The sequence below is a fragment of the Theobroma umbraticum genome, unplaced genomic scaffold, assembly GCF_002168275.2.
Source record: "Theobroma umbraticum cultivar Fairchild unplaced genomic scaffold, ASM216827v3 scaffold_147.0, whole genome shotgun sequence".
In the NCBI taxonomy this organism is placed as follows: Eukaryota; Viridiplantae; Streptophyta; class Magnoliopsida; order Malvales; family Malvaceae; genus Theobroma; species Theobroma umbraticum.
Genome location: NW_018397259.1, coordinates 1,949,972 through 1,975,723, shown reverse-complemented (window position 1 = coordinate 1,975,723; position 25,752 = coordinate 1,949,972). Strand labels below are relative to the sequence as shown.

The 25,752-nt window shown below is 33.2% G+C and overlaps 2 protein-coding genes across 3 annotated transcripts in view; both read left to right on the top strand.

Moving 5' to 3' along the window:
- Positions 1-1,543: 1,543 nt before the first annotated feature.
- GALS1 (glycosyltransferase family protein (DUF23)) lies at positions 1,544-3,864 on the top strand. The gene is made up of 2 exons (XM_021426508.2): positions 1,544-2,906; positions 3,205-3,864. The coding sequence occupies exons 1-2, from the start codon at positions 1,747-1,749 to the stop codon at positions 3,539-3,541; spliced, it is 1,497 nt and encodes a 498-aa protein (XP_021282183.1). The 5' UTR covers positions 1,544-1,746; the 3' UTR covers positions 3,542-3,864.
- Positions 3,865-17,386: 13,522 nt separating this feature from the next.
- LOC110414925 (nuclear transcription factor Y subunit A-9-like) overlaps positions 17,387-25,752 on the top strand; it is a 9,928-nt gene continuing 1,562 nt past the window's right edge. Inside the window, exons 1-5 of one of the 2 annotated variants that reach the window (XM_021426324.2) lie at positions 17,387-17,525; positions 20,343-20,648; positions 21,445-21,560; positions 21,914-21,985; positions 23,718-23,882. In XM_021426324.2, the coding sequence (XP_021281999.1) occupies positions 20,378-20,648; positions 21,445-21,560; positions 21,914-21,985; positions 23,718-23,882 (624 nt within the window). In that variant the 5' untranslated portion in view covers positions 17,387-17,525; positions 20,343-20,377. Of the gene's footprint in view, positions 17,526-20,099; positions 20,139-20,342; positions 20,649-21,444; positions 21,561-21,913; positions 21,986-23,717; positions 23,883-25,752 lie in introns of those variants that run through there. The other variant, XM_021426325.2, reaches the window with a different exon arrangement.

Genomic DNA, 25,752 nt, shown 5'->3' with positions numbered 1-25,752 from the left:
AATCAATTGGTTTTAGCTGTCCCTAATTTTAAATACCGTTGGATACGCCGGGGCTTCTTCCCTTCTCTTTTTCTTCTTTCCAGGGTATCGAGCGTCTCAACCCATCAATGAATCATGAAAATGCGTTATATTTTACCTTTTCTTCTTTACCCAATCTCAAGTAAAGCTCCATCTTCTTTATTAAACAATAATAAGAAATAACATTAACTATGTGCTACGTATTTATTTCCTATATTGAATAAAATCGTGACTATATTATAATTTTTATTCTAATATCAAGAATTTTTTTGGCCTTTCTGTGTCTTTTGGTGGAAGTTAGATATACTGGCCCTCTCACCTCTATTTGCTTGGAATAAAATAGATGCGGTTTCTGTGTCTGGAAGTTTCCTGGGAAATGAATAATTTTATTGGCATGATAATGTAAATTAAGGTTTTGGCATTTTCTTTCTCATAAGCAAGAAAAAAAATAGTAATGATTGCTGTAATTCTGTGCTCTAGTGGCATGCACATGGGACCTTTATGGTTAATTAGGACCCTCCTGCAAAAATGCGTTATGTTTTTTTTTTTTATAAAAGCCTAGGCTTTACAAATCTATTGATCCCTTATAATTATTTATTATTACAGTAAAAAAGACAAATTTAATAGGTTAGAGAAAGGAAGAATCACTTTGCTGACACCCATAATCATAGACGATAAATTAAATTAATTCATCGTGCTGAAAAATTAATGTAATGTTTCATTCCAGGAAAGCACGCACCAGCATATGTTGATCCGGAATCGTTTGTCTATATTCAAATCCCAACAATTAAATTTTTTTGGTTTTATTTTTAGTATTCTAATTATTCACATGCTATTAATTAAAAACTTATTTAATCAGATTAATTATTCTTAATTGACACTGCACAAAGTACAGAATCAGAAATTCAACACCGGGGAGGCAATGTATGCAGGGGAGTGAGCATACTTTGTAAGCTTGTATCGAAAGAAAAAGAGGAGAAAAAGGGGATTGCCAACTGCTAGGCTTTTGCTTTTGTCCTTTGGAGGCCATATGCGGATTGGATGACTCCACTTTTGGAAGAGAAACCAGGATGTTCTTAAATTACTGCCTGTTCCTCAACTGGATACAGTCGGCCAATTGAAAACAACAAGAGGAAAACGTTAAGCAGATGGGTGGGTAATGGTAATGTAAAGCAGATAATTAAGAGCATGGAGTTGGATGACTGCAGTTGCTCGGGATGGATGGCCGTTGTAAGGGCGAAAAAGGAAATTCCAGAAATCTTGGTAGTTTGGGCATCATCATCATTATCATCATCATGCATTTCTGATTTTTGTTGCTTTCAAAGATTTTAACCAATGGGGGCGTGCTTTTGACGGTTGCTAATTTCCACTCCACAGCGTTTTGGTGGTTAAACTAGGATACAAACGAACCGGATAGAGTAAATAACTTCTAAAAAGGACAGTGTCAATTTGGTAAATAAAAGCAGATCAAGACCCAAAACCTGTCCATCTGATATATAATATTGATAAATTAATGACTAGGAAGAGGATGCAAAGACAGAGAGGCGAGGAGAGAACTATTCTTCTTTAATGTTTATCAGCGGAGCAAAAACATAGGGTGTCGGTATGACCCCCATTTGACCCTCGCCCTTTTTTTTTTTTTGCCCTTTTCTTGGGCTGAGCAATTAGAATCATCAATAAAGAATTAACATCATAACAATCGCCATCACCACCACAACCGACACTAAAATGAGGAAGGAAGCGGCGCCCTCCTCCGCCCCTTCCACCGCCGCCAGCATTGGGAAGCTGTTCGTTTGCTTTGAAACAAAACCATTAGTTGCTACATTGCTAGCGCTCACCTTGGTTATGCTTCTCTGGAATCTTCCTCCTTACTACCAAAACCTCCTCTCCACCACCCGTCCCTGCCCTGCTCCTTCTCTCACCTCCGCCGCCGCCGCCGCCACCACCAGTCTACTCGCCACCAATGCATCACTCCCTTTTACAGCAACTCCGGTAGCTGAGAAGAAGTACTACTCGGCTCCTAAAGCTAAACCCAGAGACCCAAATAAGCGAGTGTTCGAGGCTTACGGTAACGCGGCTGCTTTGTTTGTGCAGATGGGTGCGTACAGGGGCGGTCCTACGACTTTCGCGGTGGTGGGCTTGGCTTCGAAGCCCATGCACGTGTTCGGGAGGCCGTGGTACAAATGCGAGTGGATCTCAAACAACGGGTCATCTTACAGGACCAAGGCCTACAAAATGCTTCCGGATTGGGGTTATGGGCGTGTCTACACCGTGGTGGTGGTGAATTGCACCTTCCCTTTCAACCCAAACCAAGACAACCTCGGTGGGAAGCTGATGATAAACGCTTACTACGGGGAGTCCCAAAGAAAGTACGAGAAATTCACAGCTTTGGAGGAGGCCCCTGGATCTTACAATGAATCCAAGTACCACTCACCTTTTCAGTACGAATACTTGTACTGTGGATCGTCTCTGTACGGGAACCTCAGCGCTGACAGGATGAGGGAATGGATGGCTTATCACGCCTGGTTCTTTGGACCAAACTCGCATTTTGTGTTTCACGATGCGGGTGGGGTTACGCCCGAGGTCAGGGCAGCGCTGGACCCCTGGGTGCGAGCAGGGAGGGCTACGGTGCAGGACATCCGAGACCAGGGGGAATTCGATGGGTATTATTATAACCAGTTTTTGGTGGTGAATGATTGTCTGCACCGCAATCGACACGCAGCCAATTGGACTTTCTTTTTCGATGTGGACGAGTATATTTATTTGCCTGATGGGAATACACTGGAATCTGTGCTGAATGAGTTCTCCGATTATACACAGTTTACCATTGAGCAGAATCCGATGTCCAGTGTGCTATGCTTGAATAATTCCTCTGAACAATATTCCAGGTAATCTCAATTAGATTTCTCCATATGCTTATTTTCGCTTAACAACTTTGCTTCTCAATTTTTATGCCAAGCACGGTATTTCTGTCATTATGTTCTTAAAGAGGAAAAAAGAAACGGAGATGAAAGGAGGCGTCTTTCTAGATATGGATTTTGGATATGCTTAATTTAACCAAAAAAAGAAGTCCCATTTCATTTGGTTCACTGGAAAAGAAAATAAATGAATTTGCACATTTGATTCAATTGCATCCAGTCCAAACAAATTTGCACATTTTATTCACTCACTCCTACCTTTTGGCAGGCAATGGGGATTCGAGAAGCTACTCTTCAGGGAATCGAGAACCGGAATTCGGCGGGACAGGAAATACGCGATTCAGGCGAAAAATGCCTATGCTACAGGGGTGCACATGTCGGAGAATGTGATTGGGAAGACATTACACAAGACAGAAACAAAGATTCGTTATTATCACTATCACAACACGATTACCCTACACCAAGAGCTATGTAGGGAATTCCTTCCCCTCTCTGCCAGGAACAATGTCACTTGGTTCGATAAGCTACCCTATGTCTACGATGACAATATGAAGAAGCTAGCCAACACCATCAAGGAATTCGAGCGCAAAACCATCGGAAATTGAAACCTACAGCTGAACGAACTAATGATCCATACCATCGTCACTGTGCCAGCTACCAACCACATGTGTGCAAAACTGCAGTTTAATGCGTTAATGATTTGAGCATTCAGGGCGCAGGTGCTTATTTGTCATCATTCCTGATTTGGGTTGCTCAAAGTTTACTCTTTTCTACCTGGGATCCGACCCCACCCATTGCTACCGGTGGTGAGAAACTCACGGAAAAAGCTGGAAGGAGGGCCCCGATATTGTTTTGATTTGTCTGTAAAGGAGAGTGTTTTTACTTGTACCATTCCCACCCTCTGATAATAATTTATTTTTATTCTATATCTCTAGTGGAATACTTGTAAAATTATTTCTTTACATTTTTAATGTTATTGCTTGATAGATTCATGCTAGTAATATCATATAAAACATCCGAAGATGCCTTGGCCGTCAAAATATAGATTGAGATGGTCCTAATATTGTTTCTTTTCCTAGTAAAAGTGGCGACGCAACTAAATCACAAAGGACTCGTGAAATTGTGGCGTAGATGATTCGCATAATTCGATATAAATGCAATGGCAATCCTCCTATAGATTGCAATAATTAGAAAATTTTCTGTGACGGGTTTTTTCCGTCATAGAAGGCACTGTTTTCTTGTAGTGTATGCTATCCACTCGTAGGTTTCCTTTTATAAGTTGAGTAGCAAGGTACCGTTATGGTGATCATAATTCTATCATTTCAGCTCTGCTCGTGTAGTCCCGTTGAAAGTTTTTTGCATGCGTTGGAGCGAGTTGGGCAGGCCAATGTTAGACGTTTGGAAGCATATTGATTCTGTTTTAACGGGCTTCATATAGGCTGGGCCTACAAACCTCCTTTAAGGTGTACTAATTGAACACAGATTAGCTTTTAATCAGAACATGAACATGATACTACTTGGAATGCAAGTCTCCTGAAAAACCAACCATCCCAACACTAATAATTGTACGTTAGCCTAGACATGATTTTCTTTTACATTTGATCTTTTGCTTTGTGAATTTTTTTTTTAAAGTATAACTGTAAAAGGTTAAACCTTACATATTTGAAAGTGAGTAAATTCGGCAAAAAGAAAGATTGAGTGAAGTACTAATATGTGATAACAAGACAATTTTGAAGTGTTAAAAGAAAATCTACTACCTTTTTTTGATTTGCTTTCAGCTATCCCTCCCTCTTTAATTTTGTTTTTCCACGTTCCATTGCACTTGGAAATGTGATCCTTAAACGTTCACAACTGCGATGTCCCCTAGAAGTTAAAATTCATTTTGTTGACTCCATTAGATAAGCTCATTAACATGTTTTGCACGCTTGAAGAATAATAGTACCATTCTTAATAAGTGAAAAATAGGAAAAAAAATTTATATATATATATATATATATATTCTCGTTGAACCACTTTAGGAGACATAATATATGTAAATTAGTATTTTAATCTTTGCTGGGTGTCATTTGTCAACTTGAACAAAGTAAATCCAAACTAACAAAAAGAATATGCTCAGACTCACGCCTCATAAACCCTTGCTGACCAGACCGAATGGCCCTTCCATTTGGTAACCCAATGCCATCAGAATACGCAGGCAGCAGCTCAGCTGCCCTAGGCCGCTCGCTATCTAATTCACTATCTTTTTCTTCTCATTATTGCCTTGAAAAAGTTGAAAAAGAAGGGTGAAAGAAGCTGGTCTATCTTCCTTATAATGGGGTTGACAAGCTATAAAAAGTGGCCTGTCTTTCTCTCTCTCTTTTAAAGTATAATGTGCTTATAATAGTTAATCCACACATTTGATAACACATGCTGATGCTATTTACTTCTACTGCGTTATGGAATAGACTTTGAATTCCTTGCTATTGCTAGCACCAAACTTCAATTATTATATTGTGTTATTCTAACCCCGTTTTTTCCCATTGGATAAGGCATATGACCGACCGACCCACAAGCTTCTTTGGTTTCCCCCAAACTTTAAGCTATGAGATGATGTATAGTATCCTATCCTTACTGTTGCATTGACTACCCTGGAGCATTAAACACCAAATTTCACTAGTAAACGGAAAAAACATTAAAGCCGCTGTTCTCCCTGGTCTTTCCTGGCAATATTTATTGAAGATGAGGACAGGCTTCCCACTTCATGTCTTTTGCACACATTGCTTTATTATATGCCGCTGAAGCCAACTGTACATTAACCACATTTGGTGCTTGTTGGGTATGATTTTTTTAAATTTATTTACTTTTTAAAAGTAAAAGTTAATCAAATCAAATAAGAATTTGGAGAATTTTTTAAAATAGCTTCTTCTAAATAACAAAATTAAAAATAAATTTTAAAAAAAATTCAGAAAAAAACTTTTTCTTTTTTTCTTTTAAAAACACACCAACTTTTCAAAAAATATCTTCTCTCTCAATTCTTCTCCAAAACACTCATCTCCAACACAAATCGTAATCTTCCTCTCATTTACCTCTTTTTACAAAAATTATTAAAAATAAATAAAAAACTCAGCAACAAAATAATAAAATTTGATATTTTGTATTCTTACAAAAATTTAAAAAAATTCAAAATTCAAAATTCAAAATTGTGTTGATATACTATTTAAAAGTTTTCTTTTTTTCATAAAAAATGATTTTAATATCAAATATACTATTTATGTTTTTTTTTCATTTTTTCTTGAAAAATTGAAACATCATGATCCAATTGCTTACTAAATCAACAAAAAAAAACTAATATTATTACTGTTTTACAAAGTTTGAGAGTTATTTTATTTCTTTATAAATTTCATTGATTTTAATTTCTGAAATCGCATGTAAACTAGAAACAAATTTGTTGCGTTTTGATTTATCAAGTAATTTTAACTAAAATTAAAACTTATATAATTTATTTTAACTTAATTTTAAAAAAATATTTTTTATAACAACTTCTTAATAGCTTTTAAATTAAAAAAAATTAAACCACACAAGCTCTTATCATTATTAATTGTCCAAGTTTTTTCCCACTCTTTGAGCTTAAAAAATAATAGGTCATGGAAGCCTGAGGCCCATCATCTCACTCTTTTTATCAAAAGCCACAACCTATACATGCCATGCATCCATCGCATTCTTCATGATTTCTTGAAAACCCAGATCATACTAGCTCTGGCTTCTGCAGAGGTCAAGAGATTCTCAATTTAACTTTGTGGTTGTATTGTCTGTATATTTATGTACCTTGGTATCACTAATAAGTAATAACCAGCATTGAAGAATTGCAGGCCATTGCTCTAGGAACTTAGTTGGCTTGCGGCTCCTCTACCATCCAAATCAGCTTGGGTTTTGCTTATCATGAAGCTATATACCTGCTTCCGGTGAGGTGAGGGTTTGCTGCCTAGTTTCTCTCATCGCATCTCTATTTTGATAAATCTGTCCTAATCCTAATATATATAAAAAGATTGAAAGATTTTAATTTCGCAGCTGATGTAGCATTGACTTATTTTGTGATATTACGTATAAAATCATATTCTCTATAATTTATCTGTAAATTATATTAGCATGAATGAATGTAAAACTTTTCATTTATGAAAAATTATATCTTTATTCATTGTGTCTCTGAATAATTTTTAGTTGTATTTATAAATTAATGAATAGTAAAGATTTTCCATTGCATAGATAATAATTATAATTCCATTGAATTCACTTACATAACTAGATGATAAAGTTGGCTTAAAATTTTTCATTATATGTCTAAATTGTAATAATATTTGGTTAAAAAGGTCATTAAAAAATAATTTATTTATATTTTTAGTATCACTATTATATATCCAACATCAAACAAAATTGGACCCAAAAAAAAAAACCCCCAATAATTTAGTATTTGATGTTACGATTTATTTTGGTTTGTAAGTAAATTGTGACAACTCAGTTGGTGTCTTCAACTCAAATCCTGAAATCTTTTAATATGGTATAATAAAATTAAATTTTTTGTGTAAATTTTAACTTTCCTTCCCACTAGATTAGAAAAAAACTACCGTTATCTATGTTTAAAAAACCATTAGATAATATTAACAATTTAATGTAAAAATTAATCACTGTTCTTAAAATTCAAACAACAGGTAATATTTACATTAGAATACCTATTAATGCAAACTCAATGGGCTATGTAAATGTGAATAAAACAAAAACAAAAGTTATTTATTTAGTACAAAGAAAAAATTAGGATTCACATTTCGGATCATTTGAATCATTTCAAAAAAACCACTCAATCAAAAAAGATTTAAATTGTTAAGTTAGATTGCAAAATATGTTTATTGACTAACAAATTATGGTAATATGAATGGACCAGGAGAGAGCAATTGATTGATGCAGTTAATTCGGTAAAACAAAAATTAAAAATCGAATAAATTAACTTTTAATAAAATATAATTGAGTCCATTAATTACTTTTTAGAATCGAGTTAATCAAAATTGCTTAATATTCAACGATCGGTTTATTTAGATTTCATTATCCACTCATAAAAATAAAATAAAATAAAAAAGAATTTTCTTTTAGGATGCTCTCTTCTGTTTAATTAATTACATGACATAAGTGGATGCAACATAGAAAGGGAGAACATTGAAGAACGATTATGTTGACGATGAAAAGAGGCAAGTGTCTAGTCATCAAGAAGAACTCCTTCGCTTTTATTGGCCACAACACTGGAAAGAAAGCTTTTTAGTTTATATCAATTCAATGCCTTCATTTTCACTCTAACAAGTTTAGCTCTCCCAACCCCATTAATGCAATAAAAGACACTTTTGATAAACCAACGCTTTATCCATGAGACCGCCAAGTCTCCATCATAGCTAGCAAAATAATAATAAGGGAAGGGTAAAGAATTTGCAGCGGGCAGTGGGCACGGGGAAATGAATCCGGGTGAGTGATGATGGGATAGGGGAGAGAGGTGAATCACTCGATCGTGTAGTAGCGGTTCAGGGTGCGATTGAGGGCGGTAATCCACAGAGGTAGGTTTTGGGGTTTGGGGGAATTTGATTTGTTGATTTGGGTTTAGGGTTTGGGATCTGAGAAAATAAAAAATAAGGGAAAATGAGGAAAAATTAAAAATGGTAAAAACGTAAATAACAAGACAATGTTTATGATATATAATATATTCAAATAATTATGATAATATATTATTAATAGTTCAGTTATTCAATCGATTTAGTTAGGATTTTTCCAAGTAACCCAATAAACCAATCTTCCCCAAGTGAATAAATACTGAAATTGAACAATTGAACTGAAATTAGTTTTGATTGGGTTATTCAATTGCGAATCGACTAGCACTCTCTTCTACACTCGAGTATTTGTCTTGATAGTTGATGCATCAAGTAAAAATGATAACGACTAGGGTATTCATTTATTTAAAATACTCGAAATCGAAATCATTCATTACTGATGTTTGAAAATTAATTGATACTTTTTAAAACTTTATTTTCCATAACTTAATAAAACTAATCAATGAATCTATTAATTATCTAAAATCGTTTATTTGGTGGATACTTGATTAAAAATTTGAATACGACCCAACTTGACCAAAAAAATTAATTTAATAAATTGCAATATAATATTAAAAAATGTATTAAAAAGTAAGAAAACTCATCAATACAAAATAAACTCAAAATTGACAACCTTTATATATATATATATATATATATATCTTATTTTGTCAAGTTATAACGAATCATAATTAAGAGTTTTTTGTTGAAGCCTAACAGCATGCTTGGTTCATCGAGATCAATAGAATAGGAATGGAAAAACCATTCCAAGAGAATATAATAGAGAAAGAGTAACTATTATGAAAATTGGTTCATAAGAATAGAATAGGATGAAAATTTTTATTATTACTTATTTCATTATTTGGTTGGCAAGAATAATTTTAAGAATAGTTAAAGAATAATGGGTAAATGATAAAAATACCCTTTATTAAAATTTAAAGATTTTTTAATTAAAAAACAAAAATACCATGATGAGAAAAAAAAATACTTTTTATTGTAAATAAGAAATATTTTTTATCATAATACAAAAATAATTTAATAATATTTTTTTAATAAAGCATGCTCTTTAATTTTGTTTTGTTTAATAATACCTTTGGAACTAATTTCTTTTCCTTTTTTTTAGCATTAAAACTACTTCATTGCTACTTCAAATTCACATGTCTCTATTGGATTTAGAACAAGGGAAAAAAAATAATTCAATAAATATTCTAAGGCATCATATAGAGTACAATTTACAAAATCTTTATCCATAATGATATGAGAATGATGAAGATATTAATCAAGAACACAAATATCCATAATAATATTCAAGAACACAAACATTCATAATAATATTGAAGAGCACAAACATCCTTAATAAGATTGTTGTCCTAGAAAAATAAACCAACTAATAACAATTTTTTAAGTTCTCAACAATTAATAACAAAGCCTTGAAAGACCAAACTATTTAACATTAAGGCCTTGAGATAATCTTTCTCAACCATTTAAGTTTACTACTAGGGGGAAAAGGAAAAAGGTAGGTTATTTCGGATGGATTATTAGTAAGTTTGTAAAATGCCTCATCAATTTCATCCTCTGTCAAACCCACAACCTCACGTAATGCACTATTCAAATCTTGAAGTTTTTTTTATGCACAAGTACTTCAGTCCCCAAAGCATGGCTCAATGAATTTCCAATATTTTCTAATTTCTCACAAAATAAAATGGCAACATCCATAAAGTTTTCAAACCCATCCACTTCACTCATGTCATTAGTCATTCACATTTTACTTGTTGTAGAATTTTGATTTCTTCTACCAACTGATGGTTAAGGTTTGGTAGTAGAGACATCCACATCATCTAGACCAATTACATGTTCACATGCAGGACCTTCATCTATTCCATGAACAACATCTTCTTCAATTTTATCTAGGACATACGCAGGAGTTTGAGCATCTTGTCTTATTGTTCAATCTTTAGCATAAATATCTAACAACTCATTAAAAAAAAGAAAACTCATTTTTCTAAACTAAGCAGTATCTTTGTGACTCTAATCAAAGTAAATAAATAATATTATTAGGTATAATAATCGATAAGAAAATAAATACAATATGAAAAAAATTTAAACAACATGCTTACACTTATATAAGAATCCCATACAGGATCTTCAGCAATAACCATGTTCCTTTCATGGTCCCAACCAAATCCACTAGTACCTCTCCCTTGTACCATATCATATACAATTGACCATTATTTCTTTAAGGTCTTAATTCTCGATTCTGTATGAGGTTTGGCCTTCAAGGTCACATTTGGTAAACTTTTTGCAACCATTCGTTCAAGCTCTAACAAATAACCACATTTGAAACTAGTGTCTACATTACATGTTCCCTTATTGTGCAGATCAACCAAACATGATATTAATACAACATCTTCATTGTGGGTCCACTTTCTTTTTATTCATTTTTTTGAAGTTTGAGAAGGAATGGTTGAAGATGAAAACATTCTTTACTATCAAAAAGTAAAAATTTATTTATCAAATAAATAATCAAAGTGATAAATGAAACATAAATATCTAATTAATTTAAAATACCAAAGTTTATCAACGTGATAAAAAGTATACCATTAAAAGCAATGAACAATAACAAAGATTAATTATCAAGTGTACCTATGCCTCCCAACACTATCTAGTGAGTAACCTATCCAACAAAAACCTACACAAAAACAAACTTCATCGTCAATTTTGATTTTGCCTAGGTGTTTGCCATTCAATGAACATTTCATTTGCTAATTACATTCTCCAATTAGTCCAAGCACTAATGGGGTTAATAGCACTTATTGTATCTTCCTCCTCAAGTCTTATGTTATCATGAAGATATTCACCAATTTCATCTTCAATAGGGTCAAAGATCATTTCTCTCCTTATAAAATTGTGAAGCAAACAACAAGTTATAATAATCCGATTATGTATCCTAATTGGATAAAACAATGGACTTTTAAGGATACCCCACCTAATTTTTAGCAACTTAAAACATCTCTCAATTACATTGTGAATAGTTGTGTTTCAAATTAAAAAATTCTTCAAGAGTCATTGGTTGATGAACTTGACACCATTCATTCAAATGATACCTTTGACCTTTAAAAGGTCCAAGAAAGCTCTCACAATTTGTATATCCCGCATCAACTAAGTAATAACAACTTATATAAAAAAATTTAATTACTAATTTATTTATTTAATTGATATGATATTATAGTGAAAATCCTCATGCTTCTTATTATCTTAGAAAAACTTACCATGAGGCACAACTCCTTGTACACATGCTTGGAAAGGTTATGTTCATTCATTGTTTTATATAATTACTTATAGCATTAGCCAATCCCCTTCTTCCATAAAGCAAGTTTGATCTGCACCTATCTATATGAATATGTAGCAATAGGTGGTAAGGCACATGCACAGCTTGGAATGCCACGAACACTCTTTCTATTATCATCATCTCACATGTCGACCTCTGTCTATTCTATTTTTGTATTAATAAATATGGGAGGGAAAAAAAATAATACTGCTATATCCCAATCCGATAAATATATGTAACCTTCAATTCCTCGCAGATTTAGCTTGATGACAACCTACTTTCAATTGCTTCGGCTTCCTGTCATGAATTGACAAGTCCAATATCTTATCTTATAACCCAAATTTAAATATTTCACACAAAAATATACCCTTTCAATATTTTTATTAATAAACCCAGTAAAAGTCAAGTCTAAGCAGAAACTAGAGAGACAACCTATATTTTTTATGCATAAAAATTATTAATGGTCTATTTTATTGTCACTGTACATATATATATAAAGGTAAAAAGGAGCATTAGGATTCAAATTTATTAAATATTATATACATAATTATATCTTATAATAGTACCCAAGTATTTGTCCAATATTAATTCTTGTAATTAGAATTAAGATACTATATATAATGCATTTGTGAAAATTATAAATGAGTTGATCTATTTTATTAACAAAATTACTATCAATGTGAAGGTAAAGCCTGCATATCTTAGCTAGGGGCATTCAATCCCAACAAACTTGTACAAAAAAATTATGAATAATTAAGATATAGTAAACTTAGAGAAATTAGTTATGTTCAATGTATAGTTCTTGGTGGTGTGATTCTTTCTTTGCCACACATACAAAAAACATCCAAGCTAGAATAGAGAGAAAAACAATACTAACTAGAGATGAAGAAATTAATAGTGGAAAAGTGGATGGTAGTGGGAAGGTGTTGTAGTGGATGGCTAGTTGAAGGAGAGAATATGATGAAGAGAGAAACAAAAAATTGATTAACCTAAAATTATTTAAAAAGACAAAAAGTACCCAAGCTAGAAAAGAGAGACAATGAACAACTCACCAAATATGGGGAATTGACAATGGAAAAGTGGATAGTAGTATAGAGGTGCAATAGTGGATAGCTGTCTAAAGAGAGGAGTTCTAATAAGAAAGAAACTCAAGGTGGTTGGTTTAGGTGTAACTCTGGGTTGGGTAGTAATTTTTTATATTGTTAAGAGATATTTATGTCTAATTAATTTTTAAGTCTATTCCTAACCCCTTGGAATAGCCAATACTAATAAGGGCCTCTGTATTGGCTATTTAGGGACCCCTTGGAATAATCATTCCTCAAAATGGTCATTCCATTGAAGCAGTTGTAATCTTTAATTGGTGATTGGAATAAGGGGGAATGGAATAGCCATTCCCTTCAACCAAGCATGCTGTAACTGAATTTGAAAAGATTTAAATCATGACATTTGACAAGAATTAGATTATTTTTTCCTTTATTTCTAAATTGAGATAAACATGGCGTACTTTGAAAAATGGTCCACTACCAACCAAATTGATGTCATGTCTTCAACTTTGGGGAGTTTTACTATAAAATCAAAAGAAATGCTTTCTCAAAGTCTAGTTGGTGCCAGTAGAAATTAGAGCATTCTTATCAGTTTCTATCTTTCCATTAACAAAACCCTTTCAAAGTCATCACTAGGCAACAATTTAGACTTTTTCACATTTTAGTGGAGTCATATCAAGGGAAGAGCTCATGAGCTTTTAACTTTACTAAGAAGTGGAGACAAAACATGGAGATTGCTTGGGCATATCTAGAGAAAGCCTTCAGCTAGATGAAGAAGTAGGCAGACAAAGATCAACAAGCGTGGCACTTTAAGGTGGGTGACTTTATTTAGTGAAATTAGTACCCAAACGGCTTAGGTTCCTAAAAAAAGGAGACCAATGACTAGTGCAGAAGTATGAAGGCCTGATAACAATTATTACCAAGGTTAAGAAGACTTATTACAAGATTGATCCACCAAAGTGGAAGAAGAGACATCCAATATTTCACATCAGCAACCTGAAGTCATTCCATGTAGATCTAGTAGATGCAAGTTGAAGTTAAGTCATGAGAGCAACCATCACAGTGCCAAGTAGAGGACAGTCTTGTAAAAAGGACAATGTTAGTCTTTTGATGACCATCGTAAGAGTTCTTGGTTAAATGGGAAAGTCTTGGAGTAGATGAAATCAACTTGGAGAACAAAGCTGACCTTTACACCTTCAAGTAGAAAATCTAAGAATTCCAAGCCAACCAGTTAATGAGACGTCGACAGATTGAGTGAAAAAGGATGTCATGAGCCGATCTTTGTATAAGCCATGATGGGGTAAAACTATTTAAGAGACTAAGTTACCTTAAAGGGAAATGCCCCCACGTTAAACAATGTAATATCACTTGGTAGCATATTTATAAAAACGTATTAAGTCTTTAGGAGGAAAGCTTTTGAGGGAAGGAGTGTCCTTATTTCACAATTGTAATGGTTCTTGGTGGCATAAGTGTAAAAGCTTGTTCGCACTTTATAAACGGTGAGCAATCGATGGATTGTTGGGTTGTTTCATTGGTTAAAGTATGTTCATGGCTAACCATTTAAAGCTGTCCTTATAACCCAACAATGGCTTGTTTATACTTTTGATCTCTTTGTACCCTTTGTATTCCCTTTTCAATATTAATAAAACATTTTTCTTTTACTTGAAATCAGTGGTTGCGTATATGACATTTGTTGTACCTTATAATTTTATTGCTACTTTTCATAAACTAACTTATCGCAATAATTTATGTTTACTCAGATATAATCGAGTTTTTGGTTGACTTTTGTGGTAGCATCCACCCAAGCATTGCACTGGTTATTGTGTGTTCGAGTCAGGAGGTGTAAGCTGTGACAATTAGTATTAAAGCACAGGTGAGATATGCTAAGTGAAAAAGCACACATGGTGATCACGTGGAGTGCATCAAAAGATCATCAAAGAATTGAGGAGCTAGAAGCTATGATGGCCACGATATTGAGCAAATAAGCGAAATTGAAACAATTCATCGAAAATTGATTGAACTGATAAATACCCTAAGTGATACAACTAGAAAAGATTTTAAATGTTTTAATTCAAGTATCCGCACTGAAATCAACTAACATATAAATGGAATAAAGTAACAATTATTCTAACCTCAAATATAAGTTATATCTAAAATCATGTCCAATATTAATTTTACTATCTAAAATTGTATTAATTGAGTTTAATCAGGTTCCATAACCGAATAAAACCCACCCACTCCCATCCCTACGTGACGTTTTGTTAAATCTCCCTTTCTCGAAATTTTAAAAAATAATGATAGTATGAAAAAATGTTCATGTAAGTCAATTTTTTATTTTAATTATTCACTTTTGTTCTAGTATCTAGGTGTTTTTTCTTTTTCTTTTTCTTTTTTCCTTTACATTTTGTTTCTAAAGAAACAAGCAATAGGTAAATTTATAACTAAATAAAATTCATGCAACTTGAATATGTGCTTAATAGGTAAGCCTATTGTACGCCACTAAAAGGTTTCATCTAAGGTACCATAAATGCAAATTTACTCTCTAATAAATTTTATAGTTTGACAGTAGTGAACCAATTATATATTATTATTATTATTATTATTATTGATTTGGAGAAGAAAGATTTGAAGTTCACTTTTTAAGTAAGAGATTACGCACTAATGAATAAGTCAAATACTCAAATGCATATATTAAATTTATTTTAATTTTATTGTTTTTATAATATACCTTATATATTTTTTTAAAATTTGTGATTGGATTTTATATTCACGGGATAACAAAAAGTTAAAGAGAGAAAGGGATTCTTGTATTAAATAACAAAACATGTTAAAAAATTTTCAATTACTTGTCAATACATACAACACATGCATAGATCCACAAGTAATTGACAAAAAAAAAACTAATAAAAATAGCCGAAATTAAACTTTCTAATCTCGTCTTTACTGAACAGATGTTATCATTAGACTTGTTAGGGATAATTTTAATTTATAAGTAGTAATTTTTTAATTGAAATGGATATTTAATTCGAAGGGACGTGTCACTCTTGCATCCTTATTCATTTGTTATGATTCCTGGATATAACCTAAAGATGATGAATACTTGAAATAATAACGTAAAATTCCCTTACCATAAACAGGTACCTTGCAACTAAAGTCAAAAGCAATCTGATAATCACAATCCCATGAAGGAAACTTTATCATCAACAGTGGGACCTTAATTTTGTGCGTGTTTTATTTTTGCCCCTTTAACCTCACTGGTCCTTCACGCCCACGGATGAGCTGTCCTCTTTCCTTTCCCAAAGCTTCTACGCACCTTCCACGTGGCTGCCCTCCACTCGCTTTCCGGGCGGCTTATAGTTCACTCCTTGTGTTTCGGGGGACACGTGGGCGTTGACGGTCGCCGTCACGGAGATCCGTGCATGTCGTCTTTTCCTTTGGGGAAGGGGACCACACTTTTGCTACCTAACGCCACGACAGACTAACGGCGCTGGGCCGTTAAAGTGGTCACAGTACTGTTCTCATGGACCACGTGGCGGCTTTTTGGTGGTCCGTGGGTCCCACGTGTCAACGTTGTCTGATTGTGGAAGGTAGTGGGACGGGTGGACACGTCTGGGCTGTCCAATCCAGTGGTAGAAAACGCAAGTATTTTCAAATCTTTGATTGATTTAATTAAAATTTAATTACTCTTTTTCACCCTTTCTGGATTAACTTGGTTTAGTTTAATGTCCGATTCATTGCTTACATATTTCTTTATTCCTATGGACTGATCTGCCCCTACTGGCCTCTTCTGTCTCATGCTTCTTCTGCTCTTTTAAGGTTACGTATCAAAATTTTCCCCTATTTTAATCCACTTTTCAGAAGTTAAGTTTTGATGGGTTATTATTATTTATTTTAAATGTTTATTATTCATTTATTTTTTATTTTACACACTTATCTCAATCTTTAAAGAATTTATTATATTATTTAAAAATTATAAAAAAGTACTCATAATGACTTTCTTTTGCATATTCTATATATGTCATTTCAAGAAAAAACAAATCAATTAAGTAATTTACTTGAATTAAACTAAACCACACGCTAAAGCAATAATAGAAGCAAAAACCCCACTAACCAAACTTAAAAAAAAAAAGAAGAAAAAGGAAAAGAGTCAAGGAACGTGGGGTTGGAAAATAGAGAATTAGGTAAGAAAAAAAAGAGGAAAAAACATCGGACACTCTTGTTGTAGTTAAGACTAAGAAGGATGATCTCGTCATTCTCAAAAAGTAGGGACATTGACGTCATTTACGCCGTCTAAAAAAATTTGGTTCCTTCCGTTAACTCACCCAAATTATCATTAACGCCTCCAAAACTCAAAACATGCGAAAAAACTTTTAAGCGGGAGAAAGAAAACGACGTTCCTTTGTCACCTCTAAATTAAAAAAAAAAATTAAAAAAAAATTGGTTTTTTGTTTTTTTTAATTTCTTTAATCCAAAATACGTTGGCTTCGTTGCTCTATCAGTTACTACTACACAGTGCCATATCTTCTTTGGTTTGAAAGTTCAGACATAAATTTCCAACTTCACTTCCACTTCTTCTAAACGCAAAGAACTTTCTTTCTCTTTTTGGGTTATCTCGGTAAGTTCTTTCCCTTCCTCTTCTCTTGTTTGAGTGAGAAACAGTCTCTCTATATTGGTTTATGTTGATCGAAGTTTGTTCCATGGACTTGTTTTTTATATGTTTTTCTTTGGCTTTGAATTATGTTATGGTTTAATTAGTGTTTGTTGTTTTGATTTCTGTAAAGGGTACCTTTTTTTTTTTCGTTTATTACTGATCTGTTTTTATGTTTCTCTTTGGTGAGTGTTTTTGGTTTTGTTTTTCATTTGCCTTAATAATAATTGTAGAAGTTTTTTTTTTTTTGTTTTTTGGAATAAGAAGTGAATTAAGGATCATGATTCAAACTATATATGTGCATGCATGCATGTATGGTGAGCACATGATATGATCTGATGTTTTGTTGTTTGGTGTTGTAGATTGAGATTTCTTTCTCTTCTTTTAAATGCTTTTTCCTCTAGATAAGAACCAGTCGTCTTTATTTGTTGTTTATTATTTTTCAGCGTAATATTTTAATGCAGAAGGGCATGTCTTTATGGATATTGGTTGCTTGACGGCTTTTTTTTGTGGTTCTGTTGGTGGATTTTTAATATAAGATAATTAACTGAGTTAATTAAAGTTTTGGAATTGATATGATTTCCTTAAAGAGTAAACTTATACTATATTTGTTGCTTGCCTTTCGCCAACAAGTGAATAGAGTTTACAAAAATAAGCAATATCTTTTATAAATTAAAGATTACAGATGTAATTTGTTTGGAGAACAATTATGCTATGATCTTACTTACCTTTATTTATATAGGAATTGGTGTTATGTCATAGTCATTTATTTATTTTTAATTAATTTATTTTTCTGCATTCGACTATTTATTTGTTTTTTATTTTATATGGCAAATTTTGAGTAGACAAAAAGAAATAGCAAAAGTATCAACCAAATAGAGCCTCGGTGGAAAGGGTTGGGGTACTTAAGTTTAGGCTTTAGCCTTGTAGAATTAGCGTCCGAATTTCATAGGATTTCTCCTTAAAGGAGATTACTGAATCTATAGTCCGATAAGGAGAGGTATTATTGGATACCACTTAAGCATGATCCATAAAGATTTAGAAAGAGAGGTCAATAAATTGCAAAGATCAAGGTTAAGTGTTAAGTGGCTACAAGGTCTATGTACAAATATCTGGTCTATCTTGTTTTGGCTACTTTAGAGTGTACAAACTGGAAGTCATTATTATTGGAGATTGGCTTTTCATCTTTTGCTGTCTTATAAAAAAGGATTTTTTTTTTTTGAAAACAAGAACAAACAAAGCCTTTTTCTACTTTGTAGAGTCAGCTAAAGGACCATTTCTTAATGTAAAAGATTCTTTTTTGTGAAAACCCCATTAATATCAGAAGTGATGTTAAAGAATAAGAAAAGAGTATGATAGTGTGAAGCAAATCAATATAGCATAGCCTTTTTTAATTCCTAGTCACTAATTGAGGTTAACTGAGGCTTTTGGCTATGTAGGCAAGCTTTGATATGAGGCTCAGCCTTGTTTATTAAATGCATGACCTTAAGTTTGAAGGGAATTGGAGCTTTTATATCTTTTGATAATTACTATGGAAGCTGGCTTATTCTTGGAATAAAAAAAATGAAATATATTTTAAGCTGTATTTATGAGAAAGAAATTATTTTACATTGTACTGGTGAGAACTTCACAAATGTAGTTCAAGTCCAATGAATACATGAAAGACTACAGAAATAAACCAATAGCATTTGTGTAGCATTTTACTTCTTGCCACGAGGAGCTTGTCTTAAAAGCTGTTAGAGAAGAAATTACGCGTATTTGCTTTGCTTTTTGTATAAACAAGCTTGATATGAGGGATCAGCAAATATGCTAAAATGGAAACAAGCTTCTTGAATCCATGTTGAGTTAGGATCAAGCTAATTATATTAACTTGCCTCCCTTTGCTTTTTGAGTTTGCTATTTGCTTTATGATTTTGAAAGCAAGATAGTAAAAGACTTCGTGTAGATAGAAAAGTAAATAGTATTTCCATTCATTTAAAATTAAACTTAAATTCTTGTGAGTAGCAAATTGTGTGATTTTACTTCTTTAAGAAACAACTATGTATTTGTTGTGTCGTGTTTTAGCAGTTTATTCATTTTTAATCAAACATGAAGTTTCTCTTTACTTTACTTTTTCACTTTTAGCAATTTTCAAGGGAGCAAATTAATATCAAGTAGCAAACATAACAACAAAACATAGCTTTAGTTAACTTGAAACTCTAATTGCTCATAAAAAAAGCTTTCAACTCTAATTTTAATATTTTCCACTAGGATGTACACCTTCAAAAAATTGGTGTGGCTAAGAATCAGCACCTTTTTATAGCTCCCTAAATGTGTCTCTGATATATGCCCCAACTGCATTCATGATGTACTGCATACACATACTTTCAGTTCTACATGTTTTTGATTCCTCTTGTTAGAAAAGATAAAAAAGGGAAAAGAAAAGGAGAAAAATTAGGTACATACACAAGGAAAGAATGATTTTATTGTTCTGGTTATGTGTGGTATCAACATTGTGGTTTCTGAATGCTAAGTTATCTTTATAGAATATGGTCTGTGAGATTTCTTTCTTGCATTACATTCTGCATTGGCTGCTTCCAGGTTTGCATCTCTAAGAGTGTGGTGTGTTTCTCTTCTATGGTCATGTGAATTGACTTTATATGCATTTATTCATGAATGTTCTATCTAATTGTACTAAGATAGACATGTACATTCACATAATAAAGTTTATGATATGCTTTTCTTGAGTGTATTAGTAGCTGCATTTGCTGATTTGAAATTTCTTTTGTTTGCATATGCAAGCAGTTGGCTGGTGTATTGTATATTTTAGACTTTGGAAGATGCACCAAAAACCAGATGGCAAAAACCATCCAGAACCTAATGTGAATAACAGCAAAGCATACACAGTTCGTTCTCAACCCTGGTGGTGCAGCACACAGCAGGATTCCATTTCAACAGATGTTTTAGGAGAAAGCAGGACAAACTTATCTCCTGGAAAACACCCAAATGGAGGTTTAGGGACCCAAACGAGTGAATCTCAGCATGGAGAATTGACTGATCATAAAATTTGTGGTAGTAAAGAAATGTGGTTAACTGTATTGCCACATCCAGGTAATTAATATGCTGTTTTTGTTTAATAGGTCTATTATATGTGGTTTTGAACTGCAAGCTTAGTTCATGGGCTTTATGTGTGCGATAAAAAGGTTGGCGAAGAGCATTGCTATAAGTTCATAATACACAATAATAACAATGTGCCATTTGTTGCAATCTGCTTCTGGCCTCATTAAAGTGAGATTGGGAATATTTGCTAGGTTTTTTTGGGGAATGATTTGATTTTTTTAGACTCTGCAGTTCCTCTCTCTATCTCTTTTTCTAATTATTCTAATTTAAGTTGTTTATTTCAAGATATGAGATTTTTCTCCAAGTACGTTTCAAGCAGCTCATATTCTGAACTGTTATTGATAGTGTTTTCTTGTACATGCATTCATATTCATGAAACGCATATCATGCCTTATAAAATTGAAGTATCACAGTATTTATATGATTTTGAAGTAAAAAATCCATAATGTTTGTGTTTGATAGTTTTCAAGGCATAAAATTCCTTAAGTTGAAGTCATGTGAGTAAAAAATTTGAAAGTGTAACTGATGCATTGTCCAGGCAGACTTCAATAAGACCTTAAAAGAAGTACATTAAGCAGGTCAAATCTTTGAGTGGTGTTGGATTGCACACTTTTAATTAACATAGCTATAACCAAAGTGCCATAGCAGCTCTTTGGGTTATCTTGGCAACCAATCGCTGCGTTTTCTCTGATAATATTGTACTTTAACAAATATGGTTTCAGTCTGTTTTGCACATTATGTTGTTATATGCTCTGAAGCTAATGAAGGTTTTGTCTTTTATGAACAGATGGAAAATGTGGTGATGAACAGCCACATTTACCGCATGCTGTACCCTTTATGCCTCCAACAATGGGTGAATATGTAGCACCACGAACCCAGCTGGAGCTTGTTGGCCACTCAATTGTAATTTTTCTCTTTCTCTCTCTTGGGAGCATGTGAATTTACACATGCACATGCCTGCTTAGATCCTTTACTGCCTTTATGGTGGTAATTGCTTACATATGAAAATAAGAATTTGTGTAGGGTATATAAACAGCTAGGTGTATCTTTGTGGCTTATGTTCGATGGGAAGGTAGAAAGTTGGGAGGATAGGTTGCACTCTGACCCAATGGCTAAACCATCTCTTCTTGCTATGTTTCCTAAACATTGGATTGGAAAGATTATATGTCTGCCTTTCATCCTTGATACTAAAAATATCCTAGATGTTTATTGTCATGGTGCAATGGTGGAACTCTAAGTGGAAAACTCTTTTGCAGGCATTTCCATCCTATCCATATGCAGATCCATATTATGGGGGAGCAATGCCTCCTTATGGACCTCAATCTTTGGTATGCATTTATGTAGTCTACACACCTGAATTACATTTTATGTTCCTACTTGCTTTAATTGTGTATGAAGTGTTGGTTATATTCACCTTTTTAACTGCTTAGAAAGTTATTAGCTGTGAAGATAGTTGTGGTTCCATGTAATTGCTTCTTTGACTGTTAAAACAAACAAATACCTATTACCCTTGCTGTGCTTTTTTCCCATTATCATATCATTGTACAAGGCTTCATGAGTAAGGGTTAAAGGAAGGTAGTAAATCAGCAAAACTTCTCATTTGAGGTTTTCAAGAGCATAGGAGATGAGAAAAGAAGCACTCTCAGTTAAAAATGAACAGGGACTGAGTACATGGATTATTATTCTTCTTCTTTTATTTTGAGGCCAAAAGAAAATATTTAGTTGTAGATTAGGAATTGCTCTTTCAAGAAAGACCCTGGTATTCCTTAGTAGCAATAATGAATAAGATTCTAAATTTGGACAGAGCAGAATTCAAAACATGTATATTTTTTGCAAGGGTCCTGGATATATAACTAATTAACTGCTCATGACATCATGTTTCTTCCTTCTATAAGCATTGTGTGAAATATTGTATTTCTTTTTATATTCAACCACTAGACTATTGACACTTTTTTATGGCAACAAGATATGCAACTTGCTGACATGAATACCATGTCTTCAGTTGCAATCCATAAGCACTTGACCATTCTATGTATACAAATCCTAGGGATGGTTTTGCAAAGGTTCAACAACTCTTCCACCTCCAGGAAAAATTCTCCATTTACCACTTTATAAAAAGAATTAAAGAACTAACAGGCCCATCCATTGATCATTATCCTGATGACATGACATGATAAAACTAAACAGCAATAAGTGAAATGAAATCATCATGTTTTCACAACAGCTGCAGAAGCAAGCACAAAAATGTGGTTGACCGATAGAAATGTCTTGTTAAGATTGTTAGTATCTCTTGATTTGAGAAGTGTGGGAGGGCTGTTGTATCTGGCTCATAATATCACCTGGACAATAAGCTACTAATAAATAATAGAATTCCTGTAATATTGGATACAATGATGAAGTTAAAAGTGAAACAATATTTTTCAAACATCACTTGTCAAGATGGTATCATCCAATGTAAATTGTACAAAACGTGAAGTTGCACACTCCAGTGAGAAAAGGGATTTAATAAATGAAATTTGGATTTAAGATTACACATAGCACCAGGTAATCTATATAAAGAAGAAGCAAGACTTTAGCAGTCACTGTCACATATGAATAATTTTTTTTAATTTTTTAAATTTTGTTTGGATTAGAAAAATAACAGGAACAATTTTATATTATTGAACAATATTTGATACTTCTCTTTAAAATTGTAGTATCAAATTTTTATTGCTTGATGAGATTTCTGTGAGGACCTATAGCATAGGGCAAGGTGGTTGAGGTGCAAATTAAGTATGGCGATTGGCAAGTTCTGCCTACATTGATTCTTTTTTATATCTTTTCATTAGAATTAGATAGTATTCATGTGTATCTAGCATATTACATTTTTTATTGGAAATTATTTACTCTTCTAATTGAAGGTGTAAGTTAAATGTTTATAAGAGTAATCATTGTTTAGGTTTTATAAGTATTCTAGCTTTAGATGTGTTCTTAGAAGTTGAATATATCATTAATGAATGGTTTTCATTATGCAAATACAACATGAAATATATTTGTGACAGTTATTGAAATATCATTCAGGTACATCCTCATTGTCTTGGAGTGCATCCTGCTAGAATGGCATTGCCTCTTGAAATGGCTGAGGAACCTGTTTACGTGAACGCTAAGCAATACCATGGTATTCTGAGACGAAGGCAGTCTCGTGCAAAGGCTGAGCTGGAAAAAAAACTGATCAAAGTTCGAAAGGTAATATCTTGCCTGACTATAAGCATGCATATATGATTAATCAGTTAATCAGTGTATTGTACCATACTTGAGTTGCTTAGTACGTTAGTTCTGCTGTAGATTCTATTCTTCATCATATGTGATCCTTGAGAAAATTTTTAGATTACAAACAGTAAGCATTTTGGGATTGCAATTGCACAGATTCACTTACAAAGTGCTGTTACCATCTCAATCAAGTTCCTTTTACATGGGATACATGAATTTGGTATTCCTGTGGCTTGGAATTTTGCTTGGTATTTTTAATTCCTTATCCTGATTAAAACCTTAAAGAGTAGCAAAATGAAAAAGCAAGGAGTTTGAGTCCTGTGAAAAGGAAGCAAATGTTCCACTTTCTTAAAATTCAACTACATGCTTTAAGCACTGATTGGCAATATGAAAACTATAACTGACTGACCAATTATTCTGAAATCTCTTAGCATGGTACCCAAGGAATGAAGAAAACACAAGGCTTCTATTAATAACAGTTTGGAATAGATGAATAAAGGGGATTATTACTTGTCTAAGGTAGAAACGTTTCTTGTACATTAATTGTTGAGACTTGAAAGATTGTTTGAAATCTTGGAGGGAAATTTCAAAGCAAAAGCAAGATATATGTATATCTGTGAACAGAGGGGGTGCTTAAGAATTTAATTTTAGGAGCAGGAGTGGATTTCCGAGATAATGGTAATGTTCTTGTTTTGTTTTGCATAGTACAATGTTCAAATTTTTACTTGAAGCTGGTGCACGTATAATTTAGTAAAAGCCTTCAAACAATTTTCAAGTTTAACTTTCTTTTCATGCTTATTCAACTAAGTTTAAGTTTCTTTTCATACTTATTCAACTAGGTTTAAGTTTTCTGGAATGAGATGATTTATGATGCCAGTATCCATCCTGAACGCTGATAGTTCTTTGATATTTCAAAGAGAGGGAAAACTCAGTTATGCATCTTTTCTTATAAGTTCACATAACACATCGTATGTAGAACCTTTCTGAGATTGTTTTTTCCCATTGGATAGATGATCCTTGATGCTGATATGCTTCCTGATTGATAGAAGTTTATTTTTCATTTTGCATTCTCATTTTACTGTAACCTTATTCGAGGATTTTATGCGAAAATTTTGTGATAGATTATGTGGTTGTGTAAGACTTTTGTAAACTTAAAGCCCAATTGTTTTTGAGACTGAATGGAAATATTCCATGTTATTGAGTTTAATGTTTCATACTTTGCCTCAGTGCTGCCGTCCTATGGCTGCTTGAGAGCTAAGGGTTCTAACTAGGCATTCTGGAAATTGCAGTTATCAGCAAGGACATAATCCTTTTTGTAATCAGGGTTGAGCTTATTAGCTGTTTGATTTTATTCCATCCTCAGCCAACTTATGAAAACCATATTGGAATTATTATAAGTGTTGCTATTAAGAAGTTGTTATCATTTATTGCCGAGTTTGGTGGGACTTCATTCTATGTATTCCCGCACCTATATTCCTGGATTTATGCTTCTCATCTCTAGGGCAGTTATAACTTTTGTGTTACCCTTTTCATCTCATCTTAACATGTTTAGGGTGGGAATACTGTTTCCTGGTAATAAGCTATTTGCTTTGCGTAATTCAATTGTTTATTACTCGAAAAAGCAAGAAAGTTGCTGACCTACTTCCTGCTAACCATGTTTAAATTATGTTGCAAAAAAATTTGCCCTTATTCTGGCAAAACATTGTTTTGACAATATAATATCAATCTAATACCTTATGTGTGTAAGACTTTTGATTGCACATGTCATTACGGACATATGGTTGGCTGAGACATCTTTTCATGCAATAGTTTATTCTACCAGTTGTTTCCCTGTATTTGTATTCCA